The 27,215-nt window shown below is 35.0% G+C and overlaps 4 protein-coding genes and 1 pseudogene across 6 annotated transcripts; 4 read left to right on the top strand and 1 right to left on the bottom strand.

Annotated features, from left to right (window-relative positions):
• Window positions 1-5,216: 5,216 nt before the first annotated feature.
• On the top strand, window positions 5,217-8,863 carry LOC130726326 (nodulin-26-like; annotated as a pseudogene). The gene is made up of 5 exons (XR_009014785.1): window positions 5,217-5,517; window positions 5,753-5,977; window positions 6,811-7,008; window positions 7,862-7,923; window positions 8,379-8,863. The product of XR_009014785.1 is annotated as a nodulin-26-like (transcript).
• A 2,877-nt stretch (window positions 8,864-11,740) lies between these two features.
• On the top strand, window positions 11,741-13,744 carry LOC130722693 (aquaporin NIP1-2-like). Its single transcript, XM_057573511.1, has 5 exons — window positions 11,741-12,080; window positions 12,299-12,523; window positions 12,781-12,978; window positions 13,140-13,201; window positions 13,359-13,744. Exons 1-5 carry the CDS (start codon window positions 11,967-11,969, stop codon window positions 13,576-13,578), a joined length of 819 nt encoding a protein of 272 aa, XP_057429494.1. The 5' UTR covers window positions 11,741-11,966; the 3' UTR covers window positions 13,579-13,744.
• LOC130722695 (protein HIGH ARSENIC CONTENT 1, mitochondrial) lies at window positions 13,715-15,342 on the bottom strand. The gene is made up of 6 exons (XM_057573514.1): window positions 15,200-15,342; window positions 15,001-15,081; window positions 14,819-14,892; window positions 14,588-14,658; window positions 14,437-14,490; window positions 13,715-14,030 (listed from the first exon to the last, which is right to left on the bottom strand). The coding sequence occupies exons 1-6, from the start codon at window positions 15,214-15,216 to the stop codon at window positions 13,917-13,919; spliced, it is 411 nt and encodes a 136-aa protein (XP_057429497.1). The 5' UTR covers window positions 15,217-15,342; the 3' UTR covers window positions 13,715-13,916.
• Window positions 15,343-16,020: 678 nt separating this feature from the next.
• On the top strand, window positions 16,021-19,045 carry LOC130722694 (aquaporin NIP1-2-like). 2 transcript variants are annotated; one of them, XM_057573512.1, is made up of 5 exons: window positions 16,021-17,276; window positions 17,512-17,736; window positions 18,102-18,299; window positions 18,390-18,451; window positions 18,595-19,045. In XM_057573512.1, the coding sequence occupies exons 1-5, from the start codon at window positions 17,187-17,189 to the stop codon at window positions 18,797-18,799; spliced, it is 780 nt and encodes a 259-aa protein (XP_057429495.1). In that variant the 5' UTR covers window positions 16,021-17,186; the 3' UTR covers window positions 18,800-19,045. The 2 variants fall into 2 exon arrangements, with proteins under 2 accessions (XP_057429495.1, XP_057429496.1); XM_057573513.1 differs by lacking the exon at window positions 16,021-17,276 and having other exon boundaries at window positions 17,506-17,736.
• A 557-nt stretch (window positions 19,046-19,602) lies between these two features.
• Window positions 19,603-22,092, top strand: LOC130726156 (aquaporin NIP1-2-like). Its single transcript, XM_057577386.1, has 5 exons — window positions 19,603-19,957; window positions 20,059-20,283; window positions 20,837-21,034; window positions 21,174-21,235; window positions 21,374-22,092. Exons 1-5 carry the CDS (start codon window positions 19,853-19,855, stop codon window positions 21,525-21,527), a joined length of 744 nt encoding a protein of 247 aa, XP_057433369.1. The 5' UTR covers window positions 19,603-19,852; the 3' UTR covers window positions 21,528-22,092.
• The last annotated feature ends 5,123 nt before the right edge of the window (window positions 22,093-27,215 follow it).

Below are 27,215 nucleotides of genomic sequence, written 5' to 3'. Positions count from 1 at the left end.
TATTTATCTTTGAATTACAAAAAGAATTTCTTGTTTATAGCAAACAAAATTCAACAAACCTATGTAACGTGAATAAATTGATCAGATTATATTTGCTTAATGAATGTTGTCAATATTAGTGGGTGATCACCCCTCCTCTCGTCGCCACCTTGGTCGTCTCCTCCATCTCTAGCTCCCAACGACACATTTGGCTCTCTGCTCCACCCAGTGGCAGAGCCACGTTGAGACGCAGCCCTCCCAAAGGTCACGTTATAATCGTTATATATATATGTAACGACGCATGTTACATGAAATGAATTCTGTTGTCCCAGTGGTTTGTACTTGAGCTCAGAGCTGTGTGGTTGACAGGGAGCGGCTTCAAATCCTCCCCAAACCATTTTTTAATTAATATTCCATTTTGACAAACTTTTTATTCTACTATCATTTAAATTTGTTTGAGACTCTTCATGTACATTATTTCACTTATTATTACTTAAAAAGTTTTATACAATTAATTAGTGCAAGAATTAAAATATTATTTTATTGCAAGACAAAAGCTAATAGTCTTTTTTTGGTAAAAGAAAAGCTAATAGTCTTAAAGCATAACATTAATATATAAATTTCTCTAAAAAAACTAATGACTAAAAGATTTATTTTCAAGAGAAACATTTAAAAAAATGAAAAAGAAAATTTTCAACATTATTAATATAACTTATAATAATTTGTCAATGAGTATATAATTTAGTTAATCATTATTTTTTTGTGTATGTATGAGTTCATTCTAATTAAATAAAAAACTCTAATTTATGTGTAATAACTTATTTTGGCCCCCTCATATTATTTTTTCTAGTTCCGCCACTGGCTCCACCCACTTGCGCGAAATGCTCCGCGTGCTCCTTGGCCTTTGCTCCTTCAAAATCGCAAGCATGGTTGTGAGCTTCGTCCACTGTGTCGCGTCACTCCTCCATGCAATAGTTGGTTTGGTTTCAATAATTGGATTTGTATATAAAAATATATATTTTTTTAATTTTAAACACATATGTCAACATTTTGTGTATATAACTTTGAATTTAAAACTTGCATATATGCTCAATAATTTTATGTAATAATTAAATCAACTATAAATGTTAAATTTTACACTATTTATTTTCTACAATTTTAACATGCTACAGTCCAACTCGATTAAGTTGGTCAAATTTTAGTTTGGAAAGACCTTAAGTCAGTGCAACCAGACTCATTTAACCCACAAGATAAACACGACAGCCCCCGCGAGACCGTTTTTTTAAATTAAAATTTTTATTATATTTGGAAGTGGATTTGTTTTGGAGTTTTTAACTTGAATTTAGAGATGCACAAAGTGAATGATACAGTATTATTTAATATTATTTTGATTTGACAAATGCATAATGTGTTAGTATAGCTTTATTATAAGCCTCTTGGATTATTATTTCAAATTAAATCTACCATTAATCAGAAGAGTAAACATGTTTCATGTGAGGTGGTGGAACCGATTAAGTTTAAATCCTGGTGTTGGTTAGTAGCTAAATACATTGGATTCTTTTTTCCTTGATTGAGTGTGTACTATGAACCCAATTCACTGCTTGGATGTGCTTTAAACTGTCAGTATAGCCTTTAATAATTAGTCCATGAAGGATCAATTCCCGTGAAAACTGCAACGAATAGCTTTTGAGTATTTGCTAGCTGCTGGAAGAGAACAAGGCTAAGGCTTTGCAGGCTGATATGCATGTTGGGCACCAATGTGTGTTCTATTTCTTTGTTCAATTCTGAGGTTGTTGTCTTAGACGGTGTAAATCACATTGAGCTGGTTGGATTTGTGTGTGACTAATATTGGCTAAACTGGGTTGCTATTAAGATTTATATATCTAGCTGCAGGCTTGCTTTGCTCTTTTCAGGTTTGTAGGTCTGACGTCAATATAGGTTACTGTCAAGTGAAGATGGCAGACATAAAGCTTGTTGGGTATCAGAGTGATTTGTATTATAGATGGGGCATGTCTTTATACTTTTTTTTCTTGCTTTTCTTTGATTTCGTCCTGTTATTGCTTTATTTGGTGCCAATATGGCCTCACATTTGTTCTTTGATTCTCTCTAAATTTAGGTTCTAGCATTCTTTGTACTAGTCTTAAATGCATTTTGGCTTATAAAAAAAAGTTTCATGATATGATGTGATCATGATAAGCCTCTTGCCTATATCTTAATATCAGTTTTTATAATTATTTTTAATAACATTTTCAATTTAATTTTCCCACTTTTCTAGAAAAAAAAATTAATTCCCTTCCAACATGCGATGAGTCGAGCTGGATTCATATGTTTTTACATGTCATAATACGAGTTGGTCAAATTCAATTCATTTTTAACTCAACTTGCTGACTCATATGAGTCGAGTTGTCTCGTATTGACACCTCTAACTTTTAGGTATTTTTTAAACCACTTTTCAGGTTACACATTTAAAATTTAAAATATGGAAAAAAAAAACTAATCGGACTAGCACAAGTTCAAAATATTTTTTTAGATGAAAAGGGAATAAATATATATATATATATATATATATATATATATATATATGATAAGGATGAAAAAACCACCTCAAGAGCTAATACAATAGATAACAGGGGGAGGATTAGGAAACCGCCCCAAACAGCTCAAAAGGCAGAAAAAAACAGCAAAACGAAAATAAAAGGGAAGACACATAGATATAAATCCAATAACTGAACTGAACTGATTACAATAAATTTAATTGATTTTATGTAAAGTGAACCCATCAACCAAATAGTTAAATTCAACTAATTACATCAGTTTGATTTGAAACATTGGAGTCATGTGGTCGATTTGAACTGATAAACAAGTCTATTTTTAAGGATTTTTTTTGTAAAATAATTGTTTTACAGTGACGACTCCATTGTCGACAAATCTTCTCACCCACAATACTTCACTTGAAAGTTGAAACTAAGACTCATTCTGCAATCTGCACGTCGATTGCAAACAGTGTTTTGTTTTTCTTTTTGTTATTTCAAATTTTTTGTTTGCTCTCATGTTTTTTTCTCTCATGTTACATCTATTATTTCAAATATGTCACATGCTAATGTCCCTATAAACTAGTCTTTTTCGTTGGCTTGTTCTGTGCGCTAGCAAATAATTTTATGTAAGGGTCCTCCTTCAACGTACGGGTTTACTTCATATAGAATAATAGAATATTATTTAAAAAAACTTTGCAAAACTTAATATCATCTAAATGTATAAATATCATTGCCAAAAAAAAAAGTTATGCATTGTTAAAATATTAAAGGTAGTTATATATTATGAAATTTGATTAAATAATTCACAAAAGATAGTGTATTATGTATTGAAAAACAGTGAAAGATCCAGAAATTAATGTTCGGTTGTAGGGGCAATATGCACTTCAAAGCTTTACACAATTTTTTTCCATTCTCAACACACTCAAATATTTGTGACATCATTTTTGTTAACCAAACAAGATTTTTGTGAATAATTTCTTTTTTGAAAAACAATTTTTATTTATCACACAAGAGGTTGTTTAATTTAGACTTTAACACACAACTGTCACGGGTCCAAATCCTGAATATAAGGTAAGCATGTATACAATAGACTAAGTGATTGGACTCTCATAGCTAAATAAAAGAGCAATAAAAATGGAAAGGAAGTGATATGTAGAAGCTTACATTTAGAATTAACTGTTATAAATAAAGTAAAAGAATGATCCCATAAATATTGTAATTTTGATGTAAAAAAGATCTCTCTGGAAGTGTGTGGGGCACTAGAAATTTTGGTGTGGGGCAATCTTATGATGTTAGACTATATATTGATGAACTGTTCACACATTTCATAGGGGCACCCCCTATGCTTGAACCTGGGTCCGTCCCTATGAAAGGTATATTTCACATAATTTTGAATTGCACTTCACTTCTATTTATTATTATAGCATAACATAAATTTATTTTATTTACTAAAATAAATACTTTTTTAAGAAAGTTTAGGCTTCATTAAAAGATATGTGGGATATAATAATATCCGAACAAATACAAGCATGGATACACTGAAGTCTGGAGCGTACAATTAAACTAGGTTTGATCTCATGTGTTAAAAGAAATACTGCATTGAGTTATTTAATTTTAAAATATAATATTTTAGAGTAAGTTTGTCCACTTTGTGTCACTAGTTTTGTCTTCGGCAATCTAAAAATTACAGTGTAATTTTTTTTTATATATGAAGTAATTTGACAATATAAAAGAAATAGGTTATATTTTAATTATATAAGTTAGAATTAGTCTTCAAGTTAATAATTAACATGACTAATTAGATTTTTTGTATTTATCAAAACTTATTTTAATAGGTAATATATTAATGATTAATTAAAGATCAATTTTAATTATTTAAACAAAATTTCCTATATAGCTCCCCACTCCGAGGGACCTTAGACACGATGTCAATATTTGAGGTAAAACCTAATGTAATACAAACTTAACTAATATCATCTTGGACTCTTGTATTTAAGTTCTAAAGCTCTCATACTAGATAATGAGAATATCATAGGAGGCAAACCAAGTATTTCATTAGTTCGAGCCAGTGGCTATCTCAGATCTTGACATTCCAAGCATCCTCATGCTTTGGATACTAGGACTGAGGACAATGTTATAGAATAAAATGATAGATCCAATACTTTAATCCAATATTGACATTGCCTAATGCTTATAAGAAAAAAGGTTCCCAATATCTACCATTAACGGATAATACCTATTATATATTAGTATCGTATATACTTGGTTCTACTAAGGTTTGTTACGACTCTGTGTGCATGTTAAGGGAACACTCCTCTCACACACACACACCACCTTTTAACCCATATCATTATTTCTTCCTTAGCTTTAATTTGTAGACTTGAAGATCAGAGTGTCATGCAAATACTCACCTTCGATACTCACTTGATCGTATCGAAGGAGGCAATTCCTTTTTTTTTTTTAAATAAGCAAAGGAGGCAATTCCTAGTCCAACAAAATAATAGTCATTCCATCTTGCTAGATAATAGGGTTATTATGTGATTTGTGTTATGCCATAGTCCAACTCTGCAATCTATTTTTTTTCCGTTTTTTAGACGTTAACGCTGCAATCTTACTAATCAACAATTGCTACTAGTAAAAACAAAAAAAGTGAGATAAGAAACTAAAACATATCAATGTAGTTGTTTGACAGTCCAATCTCTGAATATCTGTGTGTCCCCCGAGCCTGACCCTTCCACTTTTTGAACATTTGGGTTGCCCATAAATTGGAGTTGCCCTCTCGGTTCTTTATCATCATTTGTGCTCTACGAGACAAAGCCTTTTTCAAAGCAAAGCATTCATTCTTCTCACTCAATTTCTTACCTTATTCTCTCTGTCGGTTATGGCTGGGAATTCAGCAAGCAATAATGGAAACCAGGATGTGGTTTTAAATGTTAATGCTGAAGCCCCTAAAAAGCGTGAAGTAATCAAAGAAACTGAAGACTGCGTGCCTCTTCTGAAGAAGGTGGCTCAAGCTCCTATTCTTTTACTTTGCTTCTAGTATACACAAAACAAAACTCATCAAAACTCATGGATTTCATAAAAATGAATCGTTATCTCTTATAAAATTGCAAACTGTTTAAGTTGTTTTTAGAATCCCTGAAGTCAGCGTGTAGTTTCTTTTGAATTCAACATATCGATTATATGGAGCTCTAAAATTTGCTAAAATGGTTTTGTTTTGTTGATTGTTGTATATGTAGTTTGTAGCAGAGCTGGTGGGGACCTACTTCTTGGTATTTGCAGGGTGTGCTGCCATTATAGTGAACCTTAGCAATGATAAGGTGGTGACACTTCCCGGGATTGCCATGGTTTGGGGACTGGCTGTTATGGTTTTGGTTCTATCTATTGGCCATATCTCTGGTGCTCATCTCAACCCAGCTGTTACCCTTGCTCATGCTACCACCAAAAGATTCTCCTTCAAGCAGGTGAATCAAATAAACTGTTTTCCCACTTCCACTTTTGTTATCTGTTTGAGGTATGTCCACGAGAGAAGATAACGTTCTTCAATTATTTTTTGTAATATATTTTTGGCATTTTGCTTCGATACAAAATGGACCCATTTTTGGTTCACATTATATATTATTATGTAATGATTGTCTCACAGCTTAGCTGTTACGTGTTAGACACATGAATGATTATATTTCTAACACGCGTTTTTAAGTAATAACTCACTTGGATTTCAAGTATGAAGAATGCACAAGCCCATCAATCATTGGTTAATATTCAACTTTTTATTATTATAAGAATTGAGGTAGACAATGATCGAACTCTAGATCACTAATTAATCAGAATCTCAATATATCGTACCAATTATTCAACTCAGATGTAAGAGTTTTGTCCTTAATAAAGACCATCTTGGTCATATCTCTATTTAATACAAGTTTTTAACACATTTTCTCATGTCTGGAGTTAAAAATTTAGAGTGTGAAATTTACAAAATCAAACGTCCACAAGTGTGCCAAATATGAGAGTTCTCCGCCAAATAAATCTAAATACGCTCTGATATATCACATCTTAATTTCATTTTCCTTCTTCTCTTCTTTTTTTTTATTTCTTGTGATTGTGATGGGATTATTGTTTTGAATTGAAATACTCAAACTTTCTTGGGGTCACTAATTGAAATACCTCTATCAAACGTCTTTTTCTTTGCCTTAGGCGTATTATGCATGGTTAGCCATAATTCTTAAAAACAAATGCGTACCTGTCTCAACTATTCTAAAATAATTGAATTTTGTTTCATCTGAATCATATTTTGCAGGTACCAGCTTATTTACTTGCTCAATTTGTTGGAGCCATACTTGCAAGTGGAACTCTCAGACTCATATTTACTGGCAAGGAGAATCATTTTCCAGGAACACTTGCATCTGGTTCTGAGCTGCAAGCTTTTGTGTTTGAATTCATTTCCACTTTCCATCTCATGTTTGCAATTTCGGGAGTATCCACAGACAACAGAGCTGTAATGACTCCTGTTCTTCCTCTCTTAGTTATACGTTCCTCTCTTTATTATCTTTCAAGATAAAAGAAAATAATCAAATCTAAAATCTAATTAATTTATCAGAATTTTTTTGGAAATTGCATATTTACTCTTTATATTTCGACTAGTACTGGAAAGTTAGTACTGTCATATATATATATATATATATATATATATATATATATATATTGCTAATTAATGTTAGGATTAAATATGTTAAGTCTCTATAAAATAAGTTTGAATTGGATTTGATTCTAAAAATATTATAATTTTTAATCTATAATTTTAATGAAATAAGTAAAATTAATTCTCGTGTTGGCCATCATAAAATGAAAATCAGAAATTAACTCCACATATTTTTATTAATATTGAGGATTGAATTAAAGCTATAATATTTATCAAAGACCAAATTAAATCTAATTCTTCCATATTTTACATTGATAACATATGTAACTCTTAATGTGATTTTAAACTATATGGACAGACATGTAACTATACATAATTTTTTATATTAAGAAAAGATAAATAAGAATTGAGATATAGAGATGTGCCAACATGGTTATTATTTAAATTTACTTATTCCATAAACAGATTTGTAATGTTTCAAGTAAGACACATATGTTCTCGAATGATTGTTCAAGTGGTAAGAGCTATGAGACATGTATGTTGGGTGGGGGATGTCCATAAATTAATTTCTAGAGAATGCAATTTATCTTTTCAATAGTAAAAAAAAAAAAGTAAGGCGCATCAAAATCTAGATTTGACTATTCATCAACCCTGTTGTTTGCTATGTTATTTTACTCAAATTTATTCATTTTACTTTTAAATCTTGCAGATTGGTGAAATGGCTGGACTTGCAATTGGGGCTACGATACTGCTAAATGTGATAATTGCCGGGTATTAGCTTTAAACCTAATTATTGAATACACCATTTTAGTGCTGGCTTTTAAATCAAGAAGCATTGTTAACTTAGAGGATCTATAATGAGATTACTTACCTCATTGCTTATAAATTATAAGCAATGTTGTTTAGTTTTTTTAGCATTGGAACATGCTTATGTGAAAAGATTGTTTAAAAATAAGCAGTTGTGCTTCCAAAAGCAATTGTTGCATAGGGTGATTTGCGATTATAAATACAATTTATTCTCTCATGTCTCAACCATTCCGTCTCTCTCACGTGGAACTAAAAAAATAAGAAACTATATATATATCATTAGAGTAAAATCTGTATAAATTGCTTAAATTTTATGTGACAATTGGGTCTACACACGAAGAGTATTAAACAACTCAAATAAGAAACCACTATTGTGGACGCTCTTACAACTTGTTTGTGCTTGACATCATATTTGACAGACCAATCACTGGAGCATCGATGAATCCAGCAAGAAGCTTAGGACCTGCTATTGTGCACAGCGAGTACAAAGGAATATGGATATATTTGGTGTCACCAGTTCTAGGTGCTGTGGCGGGTACATGGTCGTATAATTTCATCAGGTACACCAACTACACTTTACATCAGAAACCAAGAGCCCCTCATTCCTAAGCGGAGGAGCTAAGTCTGGTAGCACCAAGTCTCAAGCCCAATCAGTTAGGCTCAAGAGGACAATAAAGTTATCTAGTTTCTAGAGGATTATGTTTAAGGCCCATTCGGTTATGTTATTTTGTCTTGTGTGATTTTATTTTACTATCCAGAATATTCTACTTAATGGATGATTGTCACATGTATGGTCAATGGTCATCCTTATCTTAGGAAATATGGGCCTATGTAGTGTATGTTTATTATCTTTTTGAAAATAAGATGAAAATTGAGGTAAAGCTCAGCCAAGATTTCTATCTTATTGTACGAGTTTTCTATGGTTTTCATTAGAATAATAATTGGTAAAAATGATCTGCTACCAATTGGTGTTTTCATTGTAACTTACTCATGTCTCCTAAACCAGATTCAGTCTCCCATACTAAGTTGCTTGATGCCATGACTACTAATTATAATTACTAATTATACCCCTAAGTTGCTAATAAGCTTTCAGGTTATAATAATAAACTTTACCCCAAAAGCAACTACCTAGTAGCAACTGTCCATAGCCGTGTTGAAGTGAGATAAGCGTGAAACATATGGAAGCTACCTAAGTAAAATTCTACCATTCCTAAGGCAAATTAGAAGTATATAAGAAAGAATAATTCTAACGCCCCCACAAGGGCCAAGCTAAGAGTGACTCCACTAAATTCAATTTTCTCTCCGTTCCATAAATTAACACCATGGGTAAGAGGTGAGCTAATTCACTAAGGGTCCGTTTGGTGGCCAGAACAGAATATGATAGGACATGATAATAATCATATCATGTTGTTATCTGTTGTTTGTTGCGCCAATATGATAGGATAACACTATCCTGTCTCCTATCCTATCATGTCAATCATATGTAAAAGTTATCCTGAGAGAGAGCTAGGATAGAACAGGATAGAATACCAGTTATATATTTTCTTTCAGTATCCTAACTCCAAATTAATTTATTTTAATATTATATAATTTGTAATTTATAATAATATTAATTAATAAATATATAAATATTAATTTAACTAAAAAAATTAAAAAAAATTTATTATTCATAAATAGTAAAATAGACTACTCACTTATAAATATTGATTTATTAATAATAATAGACTAATTTAATATTTTCATCTCCTATTATTTAAAAATTATTTATCTACTTATATAATAATTTAAATATAAAGTATTTTTGAAATAATAATATTTTTAATTTAGTTAATTTTTATTGTTTATCACGTGTCACAACTAAGTGAAAACCATGGATTACAAATATTGATTTTTTAATAGTAATAGATTAATTTTTTTATTTTCATCTCCTATTGTTTAAAACTACTTATCTACTTATATAATAATTTATAATTTAAATATAAATTAATTTTGAAATAATAATATTTTTAATTTAGTTAACTTTTATTGTTAATTATTACGTGTCACAACTAAGTGAAAACCAATTGGTTAACTGCTTAATTTTATTTAAAATATAGGTTATCTTCAAAACAATAAAATAGGCTAATTAATAAAATTTAAATTAATTTTATTTATTTTAAAATATATACTCGTTCATAAAATAGGCTAATTAATCGAATGATCAATTTTAAATGTATTTTTTATTAAATATAAATCTGATACATTTTTCCTTATCATATCCTGTCTTTATCATGTGCACCTCAAACACAGGATATGATAAGAGTCTATCCTGCTCTTATCATATCCTGTTGCTATCATGTTCACATATCATATTCTATCCCGACCACCAAACGGGCCCTAAGACTATATTACGGTTGATTAAGTCGCAATAAATATATAAGCCCGAAAAGAAAAGCATCAATCAATAGCGGCCGGAAATTGATACTAGAAAACTATAAATTGAGGTTCACATAATATATTACAGCATAATCTTGAGAGATGTTGCTTAGCTACTCATCATAAACATGAATCATAGCTAATAACATTAAAACAAGGGAAGAGGGTGAACCAATTTCCAAGTAGTCTATACCGAATAACCTCTTAATCTTCTGCTAAGGAATTTGTATTAGAGTTCCCTTGCTTAAACTCCTCACACTTAAACTACACTTGTTCTCAGGAAGACACTTAGACTATTTGCAATAAAAACAATTTATCGTGATCAAAAGTCAATGAATGAAGTCAAGAAAAATATAACACACAAAAAAAGTTGATAAGCTTTTTTTTAGATAAGCCAAATTTTATTGAATAAAGTAAAAAAAAAAAGGGGCAGTTGATAAGCACAAATTATTTCTTTGTATTCAGTATTCACGATCTCTCAAGTACTTCATTGATTATAAATTCTAATAAGCAGTTGAGATAATATAATTTATTATTCATAAAAGTCTATCAGGACATGTTAATATGCTCAGATTTACAGTTAATGTAAGTTAATCTCATCTCATCGATATCTCTCTTGGGTGCCCTCCTATGTGTTGTTGGGGGATTTGCTTGCTTGCATATATGGTATAAACCACATTTTCACGTGGAGGTTAGCAACCTCCACACTTTTTTTCTTTGCACAAAAATTGAAATTTCTTCATAACTTCATTGGATAACTTATTGTTACGGTTTCCCAAAATGTTGAATTGAATTTTCAATTCAAAAGTGAAATCGAATTATAAAAGTTTATCCATAAATTTTTGCATGTGACTCAAACGGATAAGAGCAGGTACAGCTGAAGCCTGCGTCAAAGTATTAGTATCAGAATCACATGAATGCTTATGCATGTATTAATGCAGGAGATAAGTTTATATTGCAATGCCTCCTTTTATGACTGGAAAAATGAAAAGTATCAAATCTTGATGTCTTTGATTTCCTAAGTTATCCCACGGCTGACAAATATGAGATTAATTCATTTGAGACTCGAAGATGATATTAAATGAGTCGAACTCTGAATTACATAGGAGACCAACTATTGATCTTTGAATATCTTTATCTTTGAATACCTTGATTCCCTCCCATCCCCTATATAAATCTACTGCATACTACGTGTGTACAGACAAGCAACCCCATACCATTAGTATTGACGAAATTTGAGGTTATTATAAACCAAAAATAAGCCATTAATTTCATGCCCATAACTGCATTTTCGGTGAATCGTTGGACAAGCTTTCAATGCTTCTCTCACATCACAACCACAAATACCACATATAAAATTGTTACCTACAGAAACAGAACAAAGGAGATTGCAAATTGCATGGTGATTGCTGAGAAATAAGGCACTAGCTCCCAGAAAAAAAAAAAGAGGTTGCATTCTCAAATTTCCTTCCCCATCTGGAAAGAAATTGAACAAGTGCAATCTCTCAACATCAATCCATATAGCCTTTTTTCTACAGCATTGTTTGACAAAGCAGGGCATTTCTTAGGCTTTTCCTTATTCTCTGTCTGTCATGGCTGATAATTCAGGAAGCAGCGGAAATCACGAGGTGGTTTTTAATGTAAATGGTGATGCCACCAGAAAGTGTGAAAGCATTGAAGAAGACTGTGTCCCTCTTTTGCAGAAGGTGTCTTTCTCTTTCCTTTTCCTTTCTTCCCAATTAGTCACAATCCATTAGGGTTTTATGAAATAAATTGTTTGTCTATTATTAAGTTCCAAACTATTTGATTTAGTTGTATATTAGAATCCAGAATCCATGAAGGGTGTAGTCTCTTTTTGAATCAACTTATTGATTATATTATGGAGCTTGAAAATATGTGACAATTTGTTGATTGTTGAATGTAGTTGGTAGCAGAGGTGATAGGGACATACTTCTTGATATTTGCTGGGTGTGCTTCTGTGGTGGTGAACCTTAATAATGACAAGGTGGTGTCACTTCCTGGGATTGCAATTGTTTGGGGACTGGCTGTAATGGTTTTGGTTTACTCTATTGGTCACATCTCTGGTGCACATTTCAACCCAGCTGTTACCATTGCTCATGCTACCACCAAAAGATTTCCCTTAAAGCAGGTGAATGAATCAAAATAGCCTTTTTACTAGATCACTTTGGTCAAATGTAAGATTTGCTAATATACAGGAGAATGTGATTCAATTATATGTAACATATTTTTGTCATTTTTCCTCAATACAAAATATGCACCAATTTTGCGTACCGTATTAAAGTTGAATTGAATTAAATACCTCTTTATACCTTCTTTCTTGTCTTTGCTATCTCAATTTGTCTCAAATTATTGAGTTTTGTTTCATTTGAATCATATTGATTGTAGGTACCAGCTTATATAATAGCTCAGGTAATTGGATCCACACTTGCAACTGGAACTCTCAGACTTATATTTAGTGGCAAGGAGAATCAGTTTACAGGGACACTCCCAGCTGGTTCTGACCTGCAAGCATTTGTGATTGAATTCATAATCACTTTCTTACTTATGTTCGTCGTCTCTGGAGTTGCCACTGATAACAGAGCGGTAAGATCTCATGTTCTTATATAATTATATTCAAGAAATGTATAACCAAAATATATATTCTCCTCAGTCCTCACCTACATATATAAACATTCTTCAGTCCTACTTCAGATACATATAGAATTATAGATCTTGTTGATTCATTTCAATTTTAATTCCTGCAGATTGGTGAGTTGGCTGGACTTGCAGTTGGCTCTACAGTTCTCCTAAATGTGTTGTTTGCCGGGTATTAACCTATCTCAGAACCTAACTGAAATATACCATTTAGTGCAGGATTTTACATTAAGAATGTACATAATTCCATAAAATTCAGATTTAAATCATTGCAGAAGCAAGGTCAAACTTATTAGAACTCATTTGTGCTTTGAAAATATATTTAACAGGCCTCCCACTGGAGCATCAATGAATCCAGCAAGGAGCTTAGGACCTGCTATTGTGCACAGTCAGTACAAAGGAATATGGATATACATCGTTTCACCGATTCTGGGTGCTGTGGCTGGTACATGGACCTACAGTTTCATCAGACAAACCAACAAGCCAGTGCGTGAAATTACCAAGAGTGCATCTTTCCTTAAAGCAGCAAAACGTGGGGAAGCTGAATGATTTAACAGGGAACCTGAGAATGTTTCTTTTTCAGTTTTTCTTCATGTTATTATTTTGAAGATCACCGTGCATTAGGGTTGATGTGTTAGAAAAAGTCACAAGTTTTAGAGAGCCAAATGACCCTGTAATATAAAGCTTGAGGAAATGAATGTCCAGTTTCTTCTTATTCATGCATCATTGTGATATTTGTTTTTTGTTACATTGGAAGTTGGTACAAGCAAATATGAATTAACCATCTAGTGAAACATTGAGCTTTATTCATAAAATTAGAGAAGGCAAGATATAAGATAATACATCCTTCAATGTTCACTAGGCAGTGGTGTAAAATATGAACACTCTCAAGGACGGAACTTGCAAGCAGTTTTGAGCTCTTCTGCTGGCTTGTCCCCAGCAAATCCAGCATCCACCCACGCAGAGTAGCCTCCCCCCATGTTAAAAACATGTTTATATCCCTACACAATACGTGATCAAACGGACGTCAGCACTTTGAGCCAAAAAGTAAACGAAACTCTTTTTATGGATTGGGATGAAAGTTCATTCACGTTACATTCAACTGATATTTCAAACACACTAAATTCGTTTACCAAGTTTAGTATGTATTTTTCAGTTCTCCATTTACTTTATTCATTTGGCTCTACAAGACTACAGAATAAATCATGACAAAACACATACACAGTACAATAAACCATAAACTTAATTAAAATCTCAATCTACCCTTATAATGCATGTTTATTCTTTAAAGTGCACTTTTGACACCTAGAGGAGGCAAATTTGTATTAGTTGTCATTCATACCAAAATATGCATGTAGCAGTAACCTTGAACTAAGATTGAGAATTTGAGATTAGTCACAGACTTACTGAATCAAGCAAATCTATAACAGCTTTGCGTCCTCTTCCTCCACTGTTGCACGCCTGAATTTGTGATCCATTATCATAAGTCAACATCTTTGATCTTTTTCTTGAGATTGTTTCTGTTTTATATTTTAGAAGGCTAGCTTAGATTTCTTACCACAAGCAAGTGATCCTCACTCTTGCATACTGCTGCTACCTGGTCAAGAAAATCAGGATTTTTCACCCTTCCTGTTGATTTGCAAAGAGGACAAAGAAAACAAGTGTCATTGAAGAAAGTTTGCTGAATTTATTCATCCAAAATATTTTCATACTTTGTGGCTGCATTTTCTCTTAAGGACTAGAAAACTGAAATCAAAAGATGAAGCTACCATTCTATAATCCAATATACCTGCTTCTGTGCTAAACATATAGGCGATATTTAAAGCATTATCAACATGGCTTTTGTTGAATTCCTCAACTGTTCTGTTCATAGGAAAAAAGAAAGGACATTAGTTTCTTCTTTTTCACTGGTTTTTTCCTAAAAAAAACAAAAAAGAAGATGAAATTGGAGAAACTTAATCCCTTTGATACCTCACATCGAGATAACGGTAACCAGATGAATTGAGCAGATCTTTGGCAGCTTCGACATCCACATTCACAACATCTTGATGACTGCAAACAGGGATAAATCAGAATGTGAGTAGTGCATATGACATAATTAAAGTCATAGGGTTTTCAAACCAAGGCCATAAACTACAGGCATAAAATGGAACATATTCTGAACTCTTACTCTTTAGGTGCATCCATTCCTTTCTTTGCAGATAAAGTTGATTTAGCTCTGATCAGGAAAGTCTTGAATCCCAGTTACTTGTATATATGAAGTGTATTTATGCATGTAAAATAGCTTCGCCAAGGCCTGTGATTCTCTAAAGTTGACTTTCTGATTGATACAATATATTTATTCGCAAGTGTTGTTTAATTGTACATAAACTTAGCCATTAACTCTTGCCGTGCAAGCTACCTATGTAATAAAAAAATTAAGAACTCTATTATATATGAAAAAATGGCACTATATCCTCATATTCTTAATTTGTTTATTTTCTGAAAAGGTTGACATTTATTAATAATGTTCTACTAGTACTATCCCTCCATGATTGACCATAAACTTTTCGCCTTGGGTTAGGCCAGACATGTAGTGGTGATGATAGGATGCATTTTTATAATTTTAATTTTGGTACTTGTAATGACATATTCTTTCATGCTTTATGCTATTTCAAAATTTTAAAAAATGAAATATAGAAGTTTAGCCAGCACTTAGGAGAGTTACTTTGGATGCAATCTCCTCACTGAGCTACAGTTTCAGTTTCATACTCCTGTAATTCTGTGTGGCAATCTCAGCTTTGTTTCACTACCACATAATCATGTTCTTCACTCCAAAGACTAAGCATCTGGAATTAGACTTACATTTTGTTCGAGAGAAGGTTCTCAGCAAGTCACTCAAAGTTTGTCATATTCCTGCTGATCTTCAAACAACAAATGGTCTGACAAAGCCTCTCACTTCTCTTAAGTTTATTGACTTGAGAACAAAACTAAAGAGTGTTTGAAATTTTTTCCTTAATCAAAACTGGACTAGTCAGGAGTGACCTGACCACTCTTTCGCGACTCCTCTACCAGGCGAGTGACACCACCGACTGGCAAACGACTCCTATATTTGGTGAGCTATTAGCCGCGACCTCTTTCTTATGCGGGTGATCCCGTTGTACATTCACCACCGGCGATTCATGTATTATTATCAGTTTTAGGCGAACCTCATTCCCTTTTTTGGGTGGGTTAAGTTTGGATGAGTTATTTTGCACCAAGGCTTTGATTCATGTATTTAGGTTATACACCTCTATAAAATTGGAGATGACTTATTGTAATGGATATGTTCACTTGAAGGGGGCATGTTAGGTGTAAGTCTTAGCCTAATACTAATTTCTTGTATGTTTACATAGCTAACTGTTGTGTAATAGAGTTAGTTAGCATTATTGGAGTCTGTCAGAATTCTGTTACATTCTGTTATAAGTAGTTGTTAACTAGTCGTATTGTTCCTTAAGGAGCCACACTGCACTTAATCCAATATCAGAGAATAGCCAATGAAAAATCATCAATTTAGATTGTTTGTTGCATGTACTAAAAATAGAGTTCAAAGGTTAATCTCTTTTGTTTCCAATTTATTGTTGCATTGCCAACTTCGTTTTCCAATTAGAACGTGCCAACCCATACCATTAGACAGAAGAACAAATAAACCCAAAAATAAGACTTATCCCATTCATGCTCCTTTCTGCATTTATGGTGGATAGAAATATGACAGTAAACCAAATATCATTAGAGAGTAGACCAAAATAAACCCAAAAATAGGACTAATACCAAACAAGCATTCTTTCATCTCATGCACAGCTCACAAGCTACAAATATCACAGTTTGCATAGATTAAATTTTATCTTAAAATTACGTTACAGAGTGGATCATGATTATGAGGTTTGATTATCCAAAAATATACAGAAACACTCATGAACCGGGCTGTACCATCGCTGAATATCCTTCTCCCATTCTGCTTTTTTAGGACTTTTGAGTGCCAATAAATTGGCATTGCACTCTCAGTTTTTCATATATCACCTTGTGCTCTAACCTTCAAGAGATAAAGCCTATTCTATAGCATTCTTTGTCAAAGCATAACATAACATTCTTCTCCCACCACTTCTAATTAGCCTTTTCCATATTCTTTGTCGATTGCAATGGCTGATGAGGTGGTTTTGAATGTAAACAATGAAGCCTCTAAAAAATGTGATAGCATTGAAGAAGACTGTGTGCCACTTTTGCAGAAGGTGCCTCTCCTAATCTTTTATTTCCTTCTCCATACAGATACAACAATTGAAATGCTATGTTTTCCAACTAGTCCCAACACATTTGGGATTCATAACATAAATTATTGTCAACTATAAAAAATATCAAATTGTTTTAGTATGTAGTCTCTTTTGTAATCAATTTGTTGATTATATGGAGCTTGAAAATTTGGTTAGAACTGACAAAAAAAATGATTTTGTTGATTGTTGAATGCAGTTGGTAGCAGAAGTGTTGGGCACATACTTTTTAATATTTGCAGGTTGTGCGTCGGTGGTGGTGAACCTTAATAATGACAAGGTGGTGACACTTCCTGGGATTGCAATTGTTTGGGGACTGGCTGTTATGGTTTTAGTTTACTCTATTGGTCACATCTCAGGTGCTCATTTCAACCCAGCTGTTACCATTGCTCATGTTACCACCAAAAGATTTCCCTTGAAGCAGGTGAACCAAATATAGCATTTTTCCACTTTCACTTTGGGTTTTTTTGTTTTGTTTGAACCAAATATCTTGTACGGAGACAATCCTGATCGAGCTGGTCAGGTAGTGCCGCTATGGACTCTAAATCTCTCCCTAACAAGATTTAACGTAGTTGTATTCACAGGGACTCGAACCCGAAATATTGACATAAAATAAAACAATCTTATGTTAGTTGATACGCTTTTTTGGTGATTTCACTTTGATTATTTAAGCTTCTATATATAGGAGAATGTGTTTAATTATTTTGTATGGATACAAAATAGGCACCAATTTTGGTACCTTATTAATCTCAAAATGTTGAATTTTGCTTTATTTGAATCATATTGCAGGTACCAGCTTATATATTAGCTCAGGTCATTGGATCCACCCTTGCAAGTGGAACTCTCAGACTTATATTCAGTGGAAAAGATAACCATTTTACAGGAACACTTCCTGCTGGTTCTGACCTGCAAGCTTTTGTTGTTGAATTCATAATCACTTTCCTCCTCATGTTCGTCGTCTCCGGAGTTGCTACTGATAACAGAGCGGTAAAGTCTCATGTTCTTACATTAAAAATGTATGAACAAAATTTCTATAACTCTGCTTAATTATTCCTTTTTTTTTATTGAATCCTGCAGATTGGCGAGTTGGCTGGGCTTGCAGTTGGATCTACAGTAATGCTAAATGTGTTGTTTGCAGGGTATTAATCTATCTCATTACCTAATTGAATTAGCCAATTTTAGTGAACGTTTTTACCAAAAATTTAATAAAATTAAAATGTGACACACTATTGGAAGCAAAGTTAAGCTAAGAACTTACAATGTGTGAAATTAAATTTGACAGGCCAATTACTGGAGCATCAATGAACCCAGCAAGAAGCTTAGGACCTGCAATTGTGCATAATCAGTACAAAGGAATATGGATATACATGGTTTCACCAATTCTGGGTGCAGTGGCTGGTACATGGGCCTATAGTTTCATCAGAATCACCAACAAGCCTGTGCGTGAACTCACCAAGAGTTCCTCTTTCCTTAAAGGAGCTAAGTGATACACAAGAGTCAATGTATTATTTTCTCTTGATCATTTTGTTGGTTTGAAGATCACCATGTACTAGGGTTCAACTGTAAGAAAGAATCACTAGCTAGTGTGTGAAAAGTAATCACTAGTTAGGGGTTTTTTGCAAATATATAACCCAGTAAAACAAGACAGCCAGTGGGAATGTAAACTAATGTTTCTATCAATTTTTTAACTTTAATTTTTGTTAATTAAATTGGAACTTTAATTTATCTCTTTACCAAGTATTTAACGCAAATATATTCACAACGAATCGGTCGGAAATCTTTGCTTAAGCTAGAACAATCTTGTGTTTGTCAATATACGCGTGCGGGTGGTACTTATGATTAAAAATACATGTTAGAGTATAATATAAAACCATTAAAGTGGCCCTTACCCAACAGCTTAAGCTTTTGGAATTAAGTGGTTACTTGACATGGTATCAGAGCATCTATGACTTAGTAGTCTAGACTCTAGAGTTCGATCCTTACTCCCCTCACTTTCTAATTAAAAAGTGGAATTTAAGCACATGGTAGGTGGGCATGTCCATTATCCACACTTCAAGCCCAAATGGCTCTTGCGTGAGGGAGCGTGTTAGAGTATAATATAAAACTATTAAAGTGACCATTACCCAACAATTTAAGCTTTTGGGATTAAATGGTTCTCTGATAAATGACGATACATGTTTTCGTATAGAGTAGGGTATTGATGACATCAAATGATTAATAAAAGCATCATGGATCTCATTGACTTCTATATAATATAGATGAAGAAACTCTCTTCTTCCTCAAAGTGTACAACTTGTACTGTTTAAACTTCATAAATGAGTCAGAATATTAATTCCTATAAAAAAGACAGAAGAGCAAAAACATAAAGGAGTAGTTTGGTCCATTCTCCTTACCAATACATGAGAATAAAAAGTTCAATCTCTGAATCTCTCTGCTTCTAACATAAACTCCAGTGCTCTTGGAGACAAAGCAAACCATTCTTCTTTTGCCATCTTTTTCAACTTTATAGTATTGTCCTTATTCTCTATCGATCATTTGTAATGGCTGAAATTGCATCAAACGATGGAAACATAGAGGCAGGTCCAAATGTAGTGAACTTTAATTCCTCCAAAAAGTCTAATGATTGTGTTCCCCTTTTGCACAAGGTTGGTATCTCTCTTTTGTTCTCCATACAAAACTCATAAGGTGGCATGAAATTGTTTTGATTGAAAAAATTGTTGTGTTGGTTTGTTGAATATATATATAGGTGGTAGCAGAGGTGATTGGCACCTACTTCATGGTGTTTGCAGGGTGTGGTGCGGTGGTGGTGAACCTTAACAACGACAAGGTGCTCACACTTCCTGGGATTGCAATTGTTTGGGGACTCACAGTCATGGTGTTGATTTACTCTGTTGGTCACATCTCTGGTGCTCATTTCAATCCTGCTGTCACCCTTGCTCATGCTTCCACCAGAAGGTTCCCTTTGAAACAGGTTAAATCAAATAATCATATATGGATTCAGATTTGGTTGTGTTTTCATCATAAAAACAACAAAGGAATCATGAAATATCAATTAATCATGTTTGGAATGACAAAAGAAAATCATCATTAGGGAATTCTCATTGAGACTCCCTGTTCAATTTTGAGGGAAACTTATAACAATTATTTTCTTCAATCAAAACATTTTCTTGTCAAGTTTATAGGATAAAACTTATATGCAATTTTTTTTTGTGTGTCTTTGCTATGAACCAATAAAAAACTCAGCTATACACTAAATTAATTGTGATAATTTCTTACTATCATATCATTTCCCATCTGTGTGTCATATTCTAATTAGACAACAGTAAAAACTGCAAACATGAAACTGTACCTAAGTTTTACGATGTACCGCCTCTCATTTCCTATTCCAATTGCTGAAAACAATTATTTTGTTCTTTCCTAATTGAGGTTCTCTAAATTACCCATCTGTATAACTTAATATCATCCTAAGTAGACCAATAATATTTAATATAAGTAAATTATTCTTGATTTTAATTATGTTGCAGGTACCAGCTTATATAGTAGCTCAATTAATTGGATCCACACTTGCGAGTGGAGCCCTGAGACTTATGTTCAATGGCAAAGATGACCATTTCGTAGGAACACTCCCTGCTGGTTCTGACCTTCAAGCTTTTCTTATTGAGTTCATAATCACTTTCCAACTCATGTTTGTTATTTCTGCAGTAGCCACAGATAACAGAGCGGTAATCTATCCTCTTCTAATTACTAAAATAATCTTGATAATTTGGTGATTAATTATTGGATTATATCTTCTATTTAACATTTTCATCAAGAAATATTAGTAATAGATATATTACAAATTATGTGCCTTTGAATATGCAGATTGGTGAGTTGGCTGGAATTGCAGTTGGGTCAACGATAATGATAAATGTGTTGTTTGCCGGGTATTAACCTATCTCAAAGTCTGATTGTATATAATTAACATGATATTTTAAGTGCAGCCAATAATCAACAATAAAATTAAGATGTTAACCCATTTTGAAGAAGGTCAAACTTTGAACTTATGCAAGAATATTTGACAGGCCAATCACCGGAGCATCATTGAATCCAGCAAGAAGCCTAGGACCTGCAATTGTGCACAATAATTACACAGCATTGTGGATATATTTGGTGTCGCCTGTTATGGGAGCAATGGCTGGTACTTGGGTTTATGATTTCATCAGGTGCAAGTGCTGACCCTCATGAGTGTCCTTTTCTCAAATGAGTTACAAGAAGAAATGGAGCTAGCTGAGTGATATAACATCATGATTGTTCTTTTCTCTTCATTTTCTTACTTCATTTGAATCACCATTTATTAGGGTCCAATTAGATTAGACCGGCAGCATATGTATACCATGTAATAGAGCAGCTAAAATAACAACAAAAAAGTTTCTTCTTTCCATGCGTTGTTGCAACAATCACTAGCAGGCCCAAGTTTGGCAAGGTTTACACTAGGAGGCCCAAAACCTGTGACAGCTGCCCTAATGATAATTCCTTCTAGAAGGTTATAGATTCTAAATAACAACCTGGTGAGGTGTCCAGGCCATAGAGTGGGGACCAGAGTCTATAGACTAAGGATATATATGGTCAGTTATAGAGAGATGAAGGTAGGCTGGTTTTTGGCTGGGAAATTAGGAGAACCAGAGCTTCTCGAATTGCTCTATTTTCTTTCTTGTCATTTCTGTATTCCTGCAAACACTGCTTCTGGAATTCATATTCCAGGGGATTCAGTGCTAATTAATATACAAATCACTTCTGTTTCTTTGATTTCCTCTGGTACCTAACATTGGTATCAGAGCTCCCGATCCTGAGGGAGCTTTGTATGGTGATTACTCGCAGCGCCATGGAAAACCGCGTAGACCAATTGGAGCGATCCTTATCGGAAATGAGGGAAACAGCCACCGAACAGTTTGAAGAACTCCGGCGACTGGTGATAAGTCGCGAACGGAGGAGGACTCGAGGGCGTTCCAACACTCCTCGCCGTCGAGAACACTCGCATGCTCGAAGCCATGATTCGAACGCGAGATCGTGGGGCGGTTCACGAACCGGGTCACCAACCGGGTCGCGCGATTTATCGCGTAGCAGGGAACGACACGATCATCAACACCATAGGAGCCACCTGCGAGCCATCACAGGGAGGAGAATCGACATTCCTATGTTCAACGGAAAGGATGCTTACGGCTGGATTACTCGAGTGGAGAGATTCTTTCGTCTCAGTAGAGTGGAAGAAGAAGACAAGCTCGAGATGGTGATGATAGCCATGGAAGAAGGTGCTCTGGGCTGGTTCCAGTGGTGGGAGGATCAAGCTCCAGTGCGAGCATGGGAGCCATTTAAGCAGGCTTTGATTCGAAGGTTTCAGCCTGATCTGGTTCAGAATCCTTATGGGCCTTTGTTTAGCATCAAGCAGAGTGGAAGTGTCATGGAGTACAGGGAGAGATTCGAAAAGACTGCAGCACCCATGAGGAATGCAGATCGGGAAGTCCTAAAGGGGGTGTTCTTAAATGGGTTACAGGAGGAAATCCGGGCTGAGATGAAGCTGTATGTCGCAGAAGATCTGTCAGATTTAATGGACAGAGCCTTGCTCCTAGAGGAGAAAAATTCCACCATGAGAGGAGAGAAAACCAGAGAAGAGGACAGAAGATGGAGGGATAAAGGGAAATACAAAGCAGGGGTGATTATCCCTTACAAAGGATCTGGGGTAAACCAAGATCAAGGGGGAAAAACTTTCTAGAACAAAGGGAATCCTGGGAATCCAGTGGGAGAAAACAAAAATCCAGAGAGAAAATGGAACGGGGGGCAGAGGTTGTCTCAAGATGAACTGCAGGAGAGAAGCAGGAAAGGTTTATGTTTCAAATGTGGGGAGAAGTGGGGCAAGGAGCACATATGCACCAAGAAGAACTTTCAGCTGATTCTAATGGAAGTTGAGGAAGAGGATGAAGAAGAGGAGGTGTTTGAAGAAGCAGAAGATGGTGAGTTTGTGTTGGAAGGAAAGGTTTTGCAACTGTCCTTAAATAGCAAGGAGGGATTAAACTCTAACAAGTCATTCAAGGTGAAGGGGAGAATTAATAACAGAGAAGTGAGGGTATTAGTGGACTGTGGAGCAACTAGCAATTTTATCTCTCAAGTTCTGGTATCTGAATTGGAGTTACCTGTGATTGCAACCACTGAATACATAGTGGAGGTGGGAAATGGTGCTAAGGAGAGAAATTCGGGAGTATGTAAGAATCTGGAGATGGAAGTTCAAGGAATTTCCATCAAGCAGCATTTCTTCATTCTGGGATTGGGAGGAGCTGATGTGGTGTTGGGGATGGATTGGTTGGCTAGTCTGGGAAACATTGAGGCCAACTTCCAGAATCTCACATTGAAATGGGAAGTTAATGGCCAACAATTCATTCTGCAAGGAGAACTTTCAGGGTGCAAGGACATAGCTGACTGGAAAGCAATACAGAGGACAAAGTTAAAAGAAGAAAAAGAGTTTTGTTTCTCTCTTGAGAGTGTTGAAAAAGAGACCATGGGAGAAACTGTAATCATAGAGAATTCGGAGAAAATCTTGGTTGTATTTCCTGAAGTGTTCAAAGAGCCTAAGGGGTTACCTCCTAAGAGAGCTACTGACCATGCTATACTGCTACAAGAGGGAGCTCAAATCCCTAACATCAGGCCTTATAGGTACCCTTTTTACCAGAAGAATGAAATTGAAAACCAAGTTCAAGGAAAGCTACTATCTGGGATCATCAGGCCAAGCACCAGCCCCTTTAGTAGCCCTGCAATTCTAGTGAAAAAGAAGGATGGTGGGTGGCGTTTCTGTGTGGACTATAGGGCTCTTAACAAATTGACAATCCCTGACAAGTTCCCTATACCAATCATTGATGAGTTGCTTGATGAGATTGGTACTGCTGTGGTGTTTTCCAAACTTGATTTAAAATCAGTTTATCACCAAATTCGAATGAGGGAAGAAGACATTCCCAAAACAGCTTTTAGGACCCATGAGGGCCACTATGAATACCTTGTCATGCCATTTGGGTTATCAAATGCACCCTCCACCTTTCAAGCATTGATGAATCAAGTCTTAAAACCATTCTTGAGGAAATTTGCCTTGGTATTTTTTGATGACATATTGATTTACAGCAAGACTGTGGAACTACATGAGGAGCATTTGGCACAAGTGCTGGGAGCTTTAAAGGAGAATCATCTTGTAGCTAACAAGAAGAAGTGTTCTTTTGGTCAGCCAGAGTTGGCTTACTTGGGACATGTGATATCAAAGGATGGTGTTGTTGCTGATCCTAGCAAAATTAAGGATATGTTGAGTTGGCCCATTCCCAAGGAGTTGAAAGGTTTAAGAGGATTCCTAGGCTTGACTGGATATTATAGGAGATTTGTCAAAAACTATAGCAAACTGGCTCAGCCTTTGAACCAGCTGCTCAAGAAGAATAACTTCCTATGGTCTGAGGAGGCAGACCAAGCATTTGCAAAGCTTAAAGAGGTCATGACAACTGTTCCTGTGCTAGCTGTGCCAGATTTTGATAAGAGCTTTATCCTGGAAACAGATGCATCTGGCAAGGGGTTAGGAGCTGTCCTGATGCAAGGAGGGAGACCTGTAGCTTACATGAGCAAGACCTTATCTGAAAGGGCTCAAGCCAAATCTGTATACGAAAGGGAACTGATGGCAGTGGTCCTTGCTGTCCAGAAATGGAGACATTATCTTTTGGGCAGAAAATTCATCATACACACAGACCAAAAAAGTTTGAAGTTCTTGGCTGACCAGAGGTTGATGGGGGAGGAACAACAAAGATGGGTAACTAAGCTTCTGGGGTTTGATTTTGAGATTAAATACAAACCTGGAATCGAGAATAAGGCAGCAGATGCCTTGTCAAGGAAGTTACAATTCTCTGCAATATCTTCCATTCAATGTGAAGAATGGGGAGATTTGGAAGAGAAGGTTATGGCAGAAGAGAAGTATAGGAAGATTATCCAGGAGATCACAACACAGGGCAGTTCTTCAGCTGGGTATCACATGAAAAGGGGAAGGTTGTATTACAAAGACAGAATGGTGCTACCTAAGAGTTACTGCAAAATCAACACTATCATGAAGGAATTCCATGAATCAGCTTTGGGAGGGCATGCAGGAATTTTTAGAACCTACAAGAGGATCTCAACTTTGTTCCTTTGGGAGGGAATGAGGCTGGATATACAGAAGTTTGTACAGAGCTGTGAAACTTGTCAAAGGAACAAGTATGAAGCTCTTAACCCAGCTGGTTTCCTCCAACCTCTTCCAATTCCGTCTCAGGTATGGTCAGACATCTCTATGGATTTCATAGGAGGATTACCTAAGGCTATGGGGAAGGATACAATCCTAGTTGTGGTGGACAGGTTTACCAAATATGCCCATTTTATTGCTCTTTCACACCCTTATAATGCCAAAGAGATAGCAGAAATTTTCACTAAGGAAGTAGTAAAGCTACATGGGTTCCCTACCTCTATAGTTTCTGACAGGGATAGAGTTTCTTGAGCACTTACTGGTCTGAAATGTTTAAGTTGGCAGGAACGAAGCTAAAATTCAGTTCAGCTTATCACCCTCAAACAGATGGGCAAACTGAAGTAGTGAATAGATGTGTAGAGACTTATCTGAGATGTGTGACAGGGACTAAACCTAAACAATGGCCCAAATGGTTGAGTTGGGCAGAGTATTGGTATAATACCAATTACCATTTTGCTATTAAAACCACTCCTTTCAAGGCTTTGTATGGGAAGGATCCACCTGTGATAGTCAGGGGGACTGATTCCTTAGTAACTGTGGATGAAGTGGAAAAATTAACTGCTGAAAGGAATATGATGCTAGATGAACTCAAGGAAAATCTGGAGAAGGCACAAAACAGAATGAAGCAACAAGAGAACAGGCACAGAAGGGACATACAATTTGATGTAGGGGATATGGTCTACCTCAAGATTCAACCTTACAAACTTAAGAGTCTAGCAAGGAGGAAGAATCAAAAGTTGAGTCCAAGATACTATGGCCCTTTTCCCATCATTGAGAAGATCAATCCTGCTGCTTACAAGTTGCAACTACCTGAAGGCAGCAAGGTGCACCCAGTTTTCCACATATCTTTACTCAAGAAGGCAGTGAAGGAAGGCATTGTGAGCCAACCATTGCCAGCTGATTTGAATGAGGAGTGGGAACTTGAAGTGGAACCTAAAGCAATTGTGGATATGAGAGAAAATGATCAGGGCAAGTTAGAAGTGTTGGTGAAATGGAAGAACCTTCCTGACTTTGAAGATTCCTGGGAAGATTTCACCAAGCTGATTGAACAATTTCCAAACCATCACCTTGAGGACAAGGTGATTCTTCAAGGAGGGAGAGATGTTGCAACAATCACTAGCAGGCCCAAGTTTGGCAAGGTTTACACTAGGAGGCCCAAAACCTGTGACAGCTGCCCTAATGATAATTCCTTCTAGAAGGTTATAGATTCTAAATAACAACCTGGTGAGGTGTCTAGGCCATAGAGTGGGGACCAGAGTCTATAGACTAAGGATATATATGGTCAGTTATAGAGAAAGGAAGGTAGGCTGGTTTTTGGCTGGGAAATTAGGAGAGCCAGAGCTTCTCGAATTGCTCTATTTTCTTTCTTGTCATTTCTGTATTCCTGCAAACACTGCTTCTGGAATTCATATTCCAGGGGATTCAGTGCTAATTAATATACAAATCACTTCTGTTTCTTTGATTTCCTCTGGTACCTAACATGCATCAATTGTAATGTATATTTCTAATAGCTTTTGAAGTTATAATGAAACCATGAATTCCACTTCTCATTTTATACCAACAAAAGGATTGTGTTTCATATACTAAAAAGAAAATGTTAACAGCTTAGACGCTTAAATTTGAACAAAATC

Source organism: Lotus japonicus, chromosome 6 (genome assembly GCF_012489685.1).
Source record: "Lotus japonicus ecotype B-129 chromosome 6, LjGifu_v1.2".
Taxonomy (NCBI): domain Eukaryota; kingdom Viridiplantae; phylum Streptophyta; class Magnoliopsida; order Fabales; family Fabaceae; genus Lotus; species Lotus japonicus.
The sequence above is the reverse complement of the archived record's forward strand: the minus strand, read 5'-3'. Positions and strand labels throughout refer to the sequence as shown.

Coding starts and splice junctions, on each gene's coding strand:
- LOC130722693 (XM_057573511.1), top strand. CDS start 11,967: ATGGCTGATAATTCAGGAAGCAGCGGAAATCACGAGGTGGTTTTTAAT. Junction 12,524..12,780: donor AAAGATTTCCCTTAAAGCAG/GTGAATGAATCA, acceptor TATTGATTGTAG/GTACCAGCTTATATAATAGC. Junction 12,979..13,139: donor TTGCCACTGATAACAGAGCG/GTAAGATCTCAT, acceptor TAATTCCTGCAG/ATTGGTGAGTTGGCTGGACT.
- LOC130722695 (XM_057573514.1), bottom strand. Junction 14,893..15,000: donor TACCGTTATCTCGATGTGAG/GTATCAAAGGGA, acceptor TCCTATGAACAG/AACAGTTGAGGAATTCAACA. Junction 14,031..14,436: donor TTATAGATTTGCTTGATTCA/GTAAGTCTGTGA, acceptor CGTATTGTGTAG/GGATATAAACATGTTTTTAA.
- LOC130722694 (XM_057573512.1), top strand. CDS start 17,187: ATGGCTGATGAGGTGGTTTTGAATGTAAACAATGAAGCCTCTAAAAAA. Junction 17,277..17,511: donor GTGTGCCACTTTTGCAGAAG/GTGCCTCTCCTA, acceptor TGTTGAATGCAG/TTGGTAGCAGAAGTGTTGGG. Junction 17,737..18,101: donor AAAGATTTCCCTTGAAGCAG/GTGAACCAAATA, acceptor ATCATATTGCAG/GTACCAGCTTATATATTAGC.
- LOC130726156 (XM_057577386.1), top strand. CDS start 19,853: ATGGCTGAAATTGCATCAAACGATGGAAACATAGAGGCAGGTCCAAAT. Junction 19,958..20,058: donor GTGTTCCCCTTTTGCACAAG/GTTGGTATCTCT, acceptor ATATATATATAG/GTGGTAGCAGAGGTGATTGG. Junction 21,236..21,373: donor ATAAATGTGTTGTTTGCCGG/GTATTAACCTAT, acceptor AATATTTGACAG/GCCAATCACCGGAGCATCAT.